Below are 12,326 nucleotides of genomic sequence, written 5' to 3' on the forward strand. Positions count from 1 at the left end.
CTTCATTCATGGTAATTAGGTTAGTTGTTAAATTGTAGGATGCATTCACATTTTTAGTTTGGTTTAATTGTTTCATTTGCATTTTCTTTTGGTGTTGTTTGCTTTTACATTTAGTGTTCTTATTTTCATTAAGGTAAAGATCCATAACCTAATTTCTTTTTACAAACCAGCTTTATACTAACATGGTACTGACTAGTCAGTCAAATACACTCAAATATTGGTAATATAGTAAACTTACACAACTACAAGATTGTTAACATGAAAGACTCTCCATTTATCTTATATCAGTGAAGGTCTGGCCAATTTTTTCACATTGAAACCTCCATATCCCAAAGTTCACTGTTTCAGAAAATTCTCTAACCAAATTCAATTCCTTGGCTGTATCCACCCAAGATGCTCTCATATTAACACTGAAAAAGCTCCATTAAAAATTTTCAACGTGAGCCTTAACCTTTCTATTTACCTTAATAGATGCTCAGTACATTCTTCTGCAGTACTCATTCGTACAAAGTGCATTGGCACTTGGCAGGTTGAATCACCTAGATTCAATGGGGGCATTTATGACATGACAGGTTCAAAAAGAGGTTGTCCATACAAAGATTAATAAACAAGCAAAGTTACATCTGGTCCATAAGAAGAAAATGAACTTAGGCTAAACTCTTCGCAGCTCAACTCATCAGAAAATCAAACTAGTCATTAGTTTTGGTCAATCATAAGAGCTCCACATGTTGAGTTGTGCTTATTCTCTTCAACTGAGCCCGTTGGAAACATAAGAAAGGAGACAGTCGCCCAAAGTTACAAAGATCTCAGGGTCCAGGGAAGTCGCAGCAGAGGGTAGCCAGTGAAAGAGCTCCACAACTCCTTGAATTAATGCTGAGACTAGACACCAATCTTGAAGTAGCCACTGCACTATGTAGAGGCAAAAGTGACTGCACACTTCCTAGTTGGTACACTAAAGTTCTGTTCAGAACAACACTTTAATACATCAGCACAATACATTTAAAAAAAAAAAAGTGTTTAGTTTTTAAACTTTATGAGCTTTCAAAATTTTACAAGGTATACACACAAGTTGATCAACAAGAATTAGATATATGTGAACTAATTAGTATAAAACTTAACAAACTTACCTATATGTGATATTTTGTAATTGTGTAATAGTATAAAATCAGTTCACAAATAGTGCACAGACTATTTTCTTTGGAAATAAATATAATATAAAATGCATTAAGTCATACAGTACAAACAAGGCTAACACCTACTCACAAAAAAAAAAATGACATAGCAAGCTTTTATAAGTAGATATAAACATGTTTAGTTTAGTCCGGAAGGACTTCTTCTGTTAACTTTGGTAAAATTTAAAACTTCTTTATAAATAACCTTTGTCAATACTTAAGAATATGAAATAACAGAATGCAGAAGACAGTATTTACAATCAGAAAAACAACAGGCCATGATGCAATATGAACAGCAGGACCAACAGAACTAAAATTCCAGAAGTCTACAAAATAATGTTGCGTTCCACTGTATCTGATGAGCAGTTTTTTGACAGTTGTTATAGCTGTCTGTCATCTTAGCATATTTTTGCATATTTGGGTTTCTCCGAATTCTTGTCTCCTAGATTCCATCTTTATCCTTCTTGATGGTGCTATTGATTACTGAATGCGATAATCTATTTTCCAATACTGTCTTTATCAGCCCATGAGTTCTTCCTATATTCATTCTTGTTTTAATTACTTCAAAATTCATTTTCAGTTTCCCTCTTGGAGCTACACTATACAGTACAGAGCAAAACGACGATTGAAGAAACTTTGTCAACGATTGAATTTCTGGGTATAAACAAAATCTCAAAAAGAATGTAACTTTGGAGGTTCGGTGAGAAGAGTTTACCTGATAAATAATGGGGATGGACGCTGCGGCACAGTAGGGTTGAGAAAAAGGGAATGATTGATGGATCGAAGAGGTGATCTTACGGAAGTGTGTGAGATGAGACGACGAGTGCAATGCGACAACAGCGCCATGAGAATCAGAGAACAAAAATTCAAAAGAAAAAGAGTGAAACAAATTCAATGTAGGAAATCACAAACCTAAAGACATTGCTTCACTGAACAAAGGACAAAACCCTATTCAAAATAAACATATGTTTTATTCCCTTTTATTATTTCTAAAATTAAAGTAATATATTTTTATTATTTATACTTTTATTCTTTCCCTAATATTTCATTATTATATAAATATATTGTGATTTAAAAATAAAATACAAAATCTTACAAATATTTTATTAAATTTAAAATTAAACTCTCTTTTTTTCTATATAAGAAAATCTTTAACAATGTATTCTTTTGAGATGAATTATTGTTGAATGAGATGATACGAAAGATTAATTAATTTAGTTATTTGTTTTGAACTATTTTGTGATGAATTATTATTTTTTGAATTATTTTGTGATTTAGAACTATTTTGTGATTTAGAACTCTTCCAACAAATTCAAATTATTCTTGAAAATTGATTAATTTAGTTATTTATTTTGAATTTATCAATAATTTATACATTTCCTTCAAAATTTACCTTAATAATTTTCAAATTAATCAGCTACTTCTCAATTAATCGTTTCTTACATAATGAAGTAAATCAAATAAATTTTTTGACTATTCATCTTTCCCTAATTTAAGAAAAAAAAAATCCATCCCAATAATTGAGTATTTGTTATTATTTAGCTAAAAAGTTGTTATCCAACTTTTTTATATTATTGTATTGCTATTACTGAATATGTTTATCCAATTCCTATCCAAGCATTTCCAAATATAAAAAATGTGAATAAATTCTATGAAACACAGGGATCCACGATACCTTATAGAGATACCAACTATCTTGATACAAATAGAATAAATCCACATCTCCAAACTCCTTTATCAGTGGAAACAATCAAATGCTCCTTTAATGTTTACTCAAAACTTGTTATCTTCATCTATTAGAGAATCATAAGAGTCAAAATAATGAACAATAGTTTCCATAAAAAATACACGTTTTCCTTCAAGGATGTGTCAACCGCATGAAACATCCGCCAGAATGCTACTGCCAAATAATATCATCAGTAGGACTGACCAAGAAGCTTCAAACAGTGCTGTTGCATTGCATGCCGACCATCGAATATATGCAACCAAATTTGTTTCCTAATTGTTACATTACTTGCAACCAAATACAGAGAGAAATTGTATTTGCAGCTTTGGTATGCACTTATGGAGTTGGGCCTAACCTTGGTAACTTGCCCTAAGATCCTTGGAAGCACCGACAAGATATTTCCTGCAATAGATATATCCATGAATCACTTTTACCGTCCATAAAATTGTCATGCAACAAAACATGTAAGAAACTACTTTGAGTGATGTATCGTATGACTGTAGAGTCATGAATACCAGACGACCACTCAAGGAGTGACTATATCCTAAAGAATGAACGGTCACCTTTCCATAATGATTAAGCTTAATGAATATTTGACAAAATTAAGTGTTTATGGACTACCAAATTTAAACCTCGGCAGCACACAATAAATTTGACAAAAATCCTCAAGTATATACACAAACCATCCATACCAATTAAACAGCAAGCCCTTGTTCTTTGGCCTTCTTGAGCCACTTAAGCGTGCTCTCCAACGTCAAGTAAGCAGCAACATCAGTCAAGCTCTTGCTCGCAACAGCATAATCAAACACCTCATAAGCCTCGGCAACTCTGCCATCCCTACAGAGTGCCCTCACAAGTGTCCCATAGGAAGCAGTATCAAGCTTCAAACCACCTTCCTTGATCACACCATAGAACTCAGTCGCCTTCTCCAACAACCTCGCCTTGCACAACCCGTGCAGCAGTGTGTTATATGTGCATTCATTGGGGCTGCACCCCTTCCCCTCCATCTCCCCCAGCAATGCCAGCGCCGCCAGAGCCTCCCCCTTCCGACACATTCCATTCATCAATGTAGTATAAGTCACCTCATCAGGAAGATAACCCTTCTCTGTCATCACACGCAGCAGCTTCTTCGCCTCCACCACCCGCCCCGACTTGGACAACCCAAAAATCAAAGTGTTGTAAGTAACAAGATCAGGCTCCACCCCTTCCTCCTTCATCTTGTTATAAACCTCAATCGCCTCACTCCCTCTGCTCAACACACAATACCCTTTCATAATCGTGTTATACACAAAGCAATCAGGCTTAAACCCTTCCTCATGAAGCACACTCACCAGCCTCATTGCCTCTCTCAAGTTCTTACCATTACACACATTGTCAATCAGGATAGTGTATGTAACAAGATCAGGCTTCACACCGAATTTTTCACGCATTTCGTCGATGAAGGCGTAAACAGTGGACAAGGCGCGGGCTTTGCAGAGGTGCTTGACTAGGAAATTGAAGGTGTAGGTGTCCGGAGGGCAGTGCTTGGAGGCGAATTCTTTGATCAAGTCAACGGCATGGTCAAGGTGGCCGGCGGAGCACAAGGCGCGGACCGAAACATCAGCTGTGGCAGCATCCGGAGTGACGCCGGCGGCGCGCATTGAATTTAGAGTTTGGTGGATTGCGGAGAGAGCGGAATTGGAATTGGAATCGGGGTTGGTGCAGGAGTGGGAAAGGAGAATGTGGAAGGTGGAATGATCGGGGGAGAAAGAAGGGAGGGTTTTGGTGATGTGGTGGAGGAATTTGACGGAGTCGGAGGTGGAGGTGGCGATTTTGGCGTAGGAGTGGAGGAGGGAATTGGGAAAGCGAGGGTCTTTGGAGGAATTGGCGATGGAGTCGAAGATTTTCTTGGCATCTTCGAGATTTGGGGATTTGAAGAGAGGGTTTGGTTGTTGTGGGATGGGTTTTGGGGATTTTTTCTTGGTGGGAGGGAATGGTTTGGAGGGAGGAGAAGGTGGTTGAGGGCGGAACAGAGAAGAAGGGTTTCGAATGTTAGGGTTTCCGATTGCAGAGCGAAACGACGGAGGGATTTTCCCCATGGCAGCAGCAGCTTCTTCTGCTTCTTTCACTGTTTACCTCCAACACTAGGGTTTAGGGTTTTTCACTCATTTTTACATTATTTTTTTTTTCTTTTTCTCTTTCACTTCTTATGATGTTACACTTCTAAAACATTACATTTAGAATTTATGATTTAAGGTTAAATGAGTCATCCAAATTTGCTATTACATTTGAATTTAAAATCCATGAAATTTCCTTGCAAGGTAAAAGTTATGTGAACTTTGTAACTATTAGGCAAGATTTACTCTTACTTGGTTAACTTTTCAAACATAAAAAAAAAAAAAAAAACCTTGCTTAGCCTAACTATAGGTATTTCATATTTAGTTAATCTTTCATAAATAAATAAATAAATACTTGATTAATTTAACTAGGAAACGTTTCATGCATATAATTATTTTTATATTAAAAAGTTGTATGCGGGTAATTTTGTGTGCAATAGCATGCCGTTCTTGATGAAAGCTTAAGTTGATGGTATGGAAATTATCTAAGCTTTTAGAATGAAAAGTTAAGCATTGATAGAGATTTAGTTATTACTTAGTCACAAATTAATTACTTATTGCATTGCATGCGTACAAAATATATAATATTATCTCATTTTTTTAATAATTAATTTATATAATTGTTTTACTTATTCTATCTTTCATAAGCATTTCATAGTTTAATAAGTGTAATAGTATTAATAGAAATGTTAAAACAAAATAACTGATTTAATTTATATTTTTGTTAGATATTTTCTCAATTACATCAATTTAATTTTAATGTAATAAATTGATTTTGCAAAAATTACTTAATTCAATTTATTTTTTAATATAATGTAACATTCTAAAAATGGTATTTTAGAAGTAGTGGTGATGTAAAAATAGTAAAATTCAATTATTTTAATATTAAATGGTTGTAATATAAATAGTTTCTTTATAAATAAGTTTCATTATTTTAAAACATATCATCTTTAGAAATCACTTTTATAGATTTCTTTGACTCGTCCCTAGAAGTTTTTCTTCTGTATTCATCTGGTTGAAAAACTGAGACTGTAAGAGTAATCTTGATGGCGAGTTCTTCAATTCAGACGATCAGTTTCCCTGTCTGAGTAAGTTAAGTTTCGACCCCTTTTTTCTAGTCCTTTCTTTCTTCTGTTGCATGTGGGTCCTGCTCATTTTGCATGTCATGTTTGAGTCTTCTATAAGACTCCCTGTTGATCAGTGGTACTAACAATATACCCTGATCGTGTTTATGTTGTCTGTAGGTAGAGACAGAGCTTCTTGAGCTATGTGAGTGGAATAGGATCTCTAAAGAGGTTGTTCTTCTAAAGAGATAAGGGAAGCTAGTGTTTTCTTTTAATTTGAGCTACAAAGTGTGCTTTGGTAGTTAATAGTATGTGAGTTGAATGTATGTTAATCTTGATGCTTGAATTGTGTGTTTTATCGTAGTATGCATGTTTGATTGAGTTAATTTAGTGACATGAATTTTATTGAATGTTTTAAAATGTGATGAATCTGTTTGGAATTGATCCTGATGTTGAATTTCCTATGGTTGAGAAGTTAGTGATGATATTTGATTTGAATTTTAGGAAAAAAATGGTTAAGTTTGGTTGTAGGTTAGTTTTGGTCTAAAAATTGGAGGTGTTGATAAGTGAGTTTGAGAAATAATGGTCTAGAAGGAGATATGGTAAGTTAATAATCGTTGTGTGATTATGTGAGACTTAGTTGTGTGGTAAATTAGCAAAGAATTGGTCTAAAAGTGTGTAGTAGACAATAGGTGGTGTCTTCAAATAAATTTTGGTGCATTTTAGAATTTTCAAGTAATGAGTTTTCAAAGTAAGTGGTCTGAGATGAAATGGAGTGTTTGGGGAATGTTATTAGGTCATTTTTTATTTGGTGAGACCCCTAAATGGCCAAGTTATGAGTTAAAAGAGTAAATTGGAGTTATGGTCTGTAGGTTCAAGTTTTAGTTGGTTTAAGTTAGAATTTCATTACAAAATGAGTTTATTTTTGGTTTTAGTTGAATCGTACATGTTTAGACAGGTCAATTGTAGCTTAGAATACAAAATGGAAGTGTTAGAAGTTAGTATAAATGGTTAGAATAGGTTATGAGTGATTTAAAGTGCTAATTTTGTAATTTTGGTGCGGAGAATTATGCAGGGAGGCTAGGCAAGCATGAATGGCTCGTTAGGCGAGTTTAAAGGAGTTTTGATAGTGAGTTCCAAAGGCTGAGCGAGCCAGCTCGCTAACCTTAGGGATCTTACTATTTTGGCTCTCGTTGTGCGAGTGGGAACTGCTCATTGGACGAGTCTTTGGAGTTTTTGGCAGTAAAGTTTAAGGGTTGGGCGAGCTTCATCGCTAGGCTAGGCAGGCTCCCTGTTTGGATTCTCGTTGGGCGAGTTATTTATGTTTGCTGGATGAGTGGTTTGAGTTTGTTTAGTTGTTTTTTCTTTCTATTTCTCATTTGTGTTTGGATTTATTCAGTGAAATGTTTATTTAATACTTTGTGACATGATGGAAAGGAGTGATGGCATGTGAATGATGGTTATAAGGAGTTCAGGAGAGTTCCTTAAAAATGGTTACGTGTGTAGATGTATGTATTGATATAGGAAGCTAGAACTAGAGGTCATTTTGACACTCTCAATAACCTCTAGTCTCAAGAAGAGAAGGATGGTTATGTAGTGGAGAATAGTAGGAGGTCCATAATCTATTGGTTATTCGTTAGACATAGATGCTTGAAAGGATTAACCTTGGAGTGTGGTGATTGGTTGATGAGGATGTTGTTGTTCTTGATGTTGTTATACCACCTCAAAGGCAAGGCCTTTATAGTTCGATATCAATACATTATTCGAATGATCATTCTAGAGTTAGATGATGAAATGTGTATGAATATTGTTTGGTTGTTGATAGTTGAATTATAAGAATGACGTTGTATAAATATTTTATATGTATTATTTGATAAACTAACTTATCCTTTCTTCTTTGTGATGTTTGTCTGTTTTGCTTATTCTCCTTTGCAATGATCTCCTAAAGGGTATGAATTTATGAAGATGTCTTTGATTAACATGTGCTAAAAAGAAGTGAATCTAAGATGTAAAGTAAAGTATTTAGTTTTATGTTTCATTCGTTAATATAATTATCTTACTATGCTTTTGATTTAGTGTAATTTTATAATAATCAAGGTTTAATATGTATTTGTTATTATAAATGATTTTTGAATTATTTATAATAGCATTGTATATACTTTCTCCAAATGAATTGTTTTTTATTACTGAAATATAACGAATACTATCATAATTAAATGCTAAAAGAAACAAAGAAAAACAAAAATGTTATATATAACACCGGAACTTATCTTAAAAAATATATTAGGAGTCTGAATCTATACATACTAAAATTAAATTTTATGATATATAAATAAATGCAATTCTCATGTCCAAACTTAATTTTCTAAGAATAAATTAAGTTTATTTATTTTTCTAACAAGTTATTGAATAAAAGTGATAATATATTTTAGACACTAAGAACCAAAATTAAAATTTACTTATTTTTATGACACTTTTTCTTTTATGACTTGATATGTATATATATGAAAAGTTAGAGGTGGAAATGGAAGGCATGATAGGTGTATTTGAAGGTGATGGGTGGGATTATTAAAGTTTGATTTGATTTCATTTTGTGGTTAATGTTTGTTTAATTAATATTAAATTGGGAATAAGATGAGATTTGAAGTGTGATTGTGTCCCCCACCAAGATTGTATCCCAATCTTCACACTTCTAAATATTTAAGATGTTACACCAACATTAAAAATAAAAAACATAAAATTATAGAAAATAATTATATGAAGATAGTTTTTCAATATTATATTGGATTTTAATTTTTTTAGTAAAAATGGATATTTTTAAATTTTATTTTCTTAATTCGAGGTCGTTCTCTCCAACTTTATTCCTAAATGCGTTCTTGTGAGTTGTGATGGACCCCCCATTACAGTATGGTCGGTTTTCTTATTCTCTTTCACCATTTGCATTATTTCTACTGTCATAATATATCTATCTATATATACATATTATTAAATATATTATTTATTTGACACTGTAACTATGTAATAATAAAAAAAAATTATAAAAATCTGTGATGTTGAGTTGATAGCACTTAGTATGAAATATTATGTGTCCATTCTTAATTGAGTAATAGTAAAGCGACACATTTGATACATATTATAAAAATAAAATAATTAAAAAATAAATAAATATTTATATTTTTAAAACAATAAAAGTAAAAAAATAATATTTAATAAATAAAAAAATTCACTCTAATGTTGAAATTGGCAAATCCAATGGTGAGTTCGATGAAGACCCCACCACTAATCTTTCCCTCCATACATTTGTACGGTATCAACATGAAATGTCCTTTTTAAGGGATGGTGGACACGTTAGTATGAGATGGGCTTGTGCATCCATTCAAAGTACAATGATGTTTTGTTTTTGTTTAAGTTAGTTTAAGATTTTATATTTATTAACTTTTTTTTTCAAAGTTTTGTTTTTATCGAAATCTCTTAAGTTGGAAACACCAAACAATCTTTAAAGATATTATGATTTAATAATCAATAAGCATTATTTATCTTATGAAATATAATTATTTATAGTAATTTAGTAAATCTTTATTTGGATGGGTCTTAAGAGTTTGTAAAAATTAAAAGCCAAAAATCTCATTTTAAATAGATTATGCACCATGTCAAACCATTTTTCTTAGTAGACATCAAAGTTGTTTTCCGATAACATGTTGATAAAGGGGAATTATCCAACTGGTTAAAGTGTTTTTGATTTTGTTAAATGATGTTTAAATATTTTTTTATGATTAACAATTGATAAACTATGTTAAAATAAATATAATGTTAAAATATGGGTTGAATATATGATGTTATTAATTGATTATTAAGACTGATAAAAGTAAGTTTGTTCTTTGTTTTAATCGATTAAACAACTTATCTAATCGACTAAAATTGTTTGAATGTAAACTAGGAAGTCAAACTCTTTGTGTTAATCGATTAAGTTATTTGTCTAATCAATTAAAACTAACAGTGTTGTGCCTTTGTTATATATATGTGGTTAATCCCTTTTACAGATATGCAAAACATTCTAAGAACATTCATTTCTGAAACAAGAACATCCTTTGAGAAGTCTTGGAACATTCTTGGAGAAGTAAAACATCAGTTGAATAAAATCAAGGTTGCAAGCATTCAAGAATAAGAGAAGATCTAAGAGACATCTGGATTCTGTTTGTTTTTTGTAATATTGGCACTATAAGTGTATCAGGTTTCATTTTTCTTGTAGATTGTGAGAATTGTTGTATAGTTTGCTATGTAGGCAAGGTTCATTGTGTGAGTGTGTAACCTCATCTTTAGGAGTTAATTCTTGTTTGGTTAAAGATTTAAATTATATAGGGGAATTTTGTAAGTCTATAATATTGACACTTTCTTATAGTGAATTTTCTTCCAACCTAGGTTGTTGGAAGGAAACTGGATGTAAACTCTTGAAAAGTTGAACCAATATAAATTCTTGTGTGGTTTTTTCTTTTTCTTTGCTTGATAATCTGTTAGTTCTTTAAAAGGTTGAAAAGTTTATTTAAAACAATATAATAAACCATAAATTTTTCAAGAAGAGTAAAACTAATTTTAAACCAATTTACTCCCCTTTTGGTTGAGATATATTAATCCTACAATTTTAAGAGAACCCATAGGCTGACAAACAAATATTGTTAACAATTATGTAACTTTTCAAGCCTCATATCTTTATAAGCTCTAAATGCATCCATAATTTTAGAAAAACCAATTGTTATCACTTTCTATATATCATTCGTACTTTACATGAAAACTCCTAAACTTATTTTCTTTGAATAAAAATTCAAACATTAAAAAATAAATAAACTCAAACAAATAAAAAGTAAAGCTAAAAAAACTCAAGATACTTACACGTGATATCCACAAAAACAAAATGTAAAGTTAATGGATGGACCAACTTTGTATGATTTTAAACAAAATTAAGACTCAATTAAATAAAAAAATAGAACAAAATTAAGTATTTTCCTTTAATATAGGAATCAAAGTACTAACATTAGTTCAAAATAAACATACTAGGACAAGCTATTAAATCAATTGTAGGAGAATTGATGTAATGCAAAAAGCGATAACAATTTTATAGATACTGGAAAGTATATTAGATTGGTTCTCTTTATAATCGATCTAATATACACATATTAGATCATTTATGAGGGGAACCAATCCAATAAGCACGTATTAGATAAGTTAAAACAAGCAATCACTCTAACAAACCTTTTTTTTTTTTACCTAGCTTGAAAGATCTTTTTCACTTTTCTTGAAGATCCTTCTCTTCTCTTTTGTGCCTTCGTTACTCACCACCGGTCACCACCGCTGCTGTCATGCTTCACTAAACCCTTTGGCTTCAAGCTTTCCATCGCTACCTAAGAGCCCTATTTTGTTTTGCACCAATCTCTATTGGACTACCATCGTTGCATTAGATTGTCACTCCACTTATGTTGTTGGATCAATCTAGCCGCATCACACACCACTCCACCATAGGCGAGTCTTTTGTTAAAGCTCCTTCACCTAGTGGTCACCAAGTAGCTTGGAGACCACCTTATCACTCCCCTTTGTGAGTCGCTACCCCTGTCATCACTATTGCATTAGTTCCTATTCTACTGAAAACTTGATTTGAGTTGAAAAGTATTACTTGTAATCTTTTTGAGTTATAATATATTTTTTTTAAAGGACTACATCTAATAACTAGTTTGTATATGTTACTTGAAACTACATTGGAGTTATAATTTTTTTTAAATAATTAGGCTTTAATGATAAAATATGGTTGATATTGTATTAATATATTGTTCTTAGATATATATAAAAAATCTAAGATGTAGTCGAGATAGTTTTAGTATAAAACTTTAGATATGTTAAACCAAGTTCTCATGTTGTGTAGTAATGAATGAAAAATGAACGAATGTGATTTGAATCAGTGATGTGTACGAGAATGGAGTTGAAGAGTTTTCACAATTTGCTCAATGACATGAGACTTTCTTGAATGAAAAGTATTATTGTCTCTATGTTAACTGTTTGAACAAAAGACAACAATAAATTAAGTTGATACGATAATATCTTCCATGTGATGGTATCCTAAAGAGTTATACAACTTGGACCTAGTAAAGTGAAGTTGTAAACCTTCCAACCATATCTCAAAGTCAAGAGTCCAATCTACATTGTGAGGCTCACATGGAAGATATGATTCAAGATATTGGAGAAGACAATTTTCAATGAGCACACGTGTATGATTCATTGG

The 12,326-nt window shown here is 32.1% G+C and overlaps 2 protein-coding genes across 2 annotated transcripts; both read right to left on the bottom strand.

Annotated features, from left to right (window-relative positions):
• Nucleotides 1–573: 573 nt before the first annotated feature.
• On the bottom strand, nucleotides 574–2,114 carry LOC106773852. The gene is made up of 2 exons (XM_014660610.2): nucleotides 1,888–2,114; nucleotides 574–960 (listed from the first exon to the last, which is right to left on the bottom strand). The coding sequence occupies exons 1-2, from the start codon at nucleotides 2,016–2,018 to the stop codon at nucleotides 807–809; spliced, it is 285 nt and encodes a 94-aa protein (XP_014516096.1). The 5' UTR covers nucleotides 2,019–2,114; the 3' UTR covers nucleotides 574–806.
• A 739-nt stretch (nucleotides 2,115–2,853) lies between these two features.
• Nucleotides 2,854–5,070, bottom strand: LOC106773582 (pentatricopeptide repeat-containing protein At2g17670). The gene is made up of 2 exons (XM_014660288.2): nucleotides 3,591–5,070; nucleotides 2,854–3,300 (listed from the first exon to the last, which is right to left on the bottom strand). The coding sequence occupies exon 1, from the start codon at nucleotides 4,974–4,976 to the stop codon at nucleotides 3,594–3,596; it is 1,383 nt and encodes a 460-aa protein (XP_014515774.1). The 5' UTR covers nucleotides 4,977–5,070; the 3' UTR covers nucleotides 2,854–3,300; nucleotides 3,591–3,593.
• Between the last annotated feature and the right edge of the window lie 7,256 nt (nucleotides 5,071–12,326).

The sequence above is a fragment of the Vigna radiata genome, chromosome 9, assembly GCF_000741045.1.
Source record: "Vigna radiata var. radiata cultivar VC1973A chromosome 9, Vradiata_ver6, whole genome shotgun sequence".
Classification (NCBI taxonomy): Eukaryota; Viridiplantae; Streptophyta; class Magnoliopsida; order Fabales; family Fabaceae; genus Vigna; species Vigna radiata.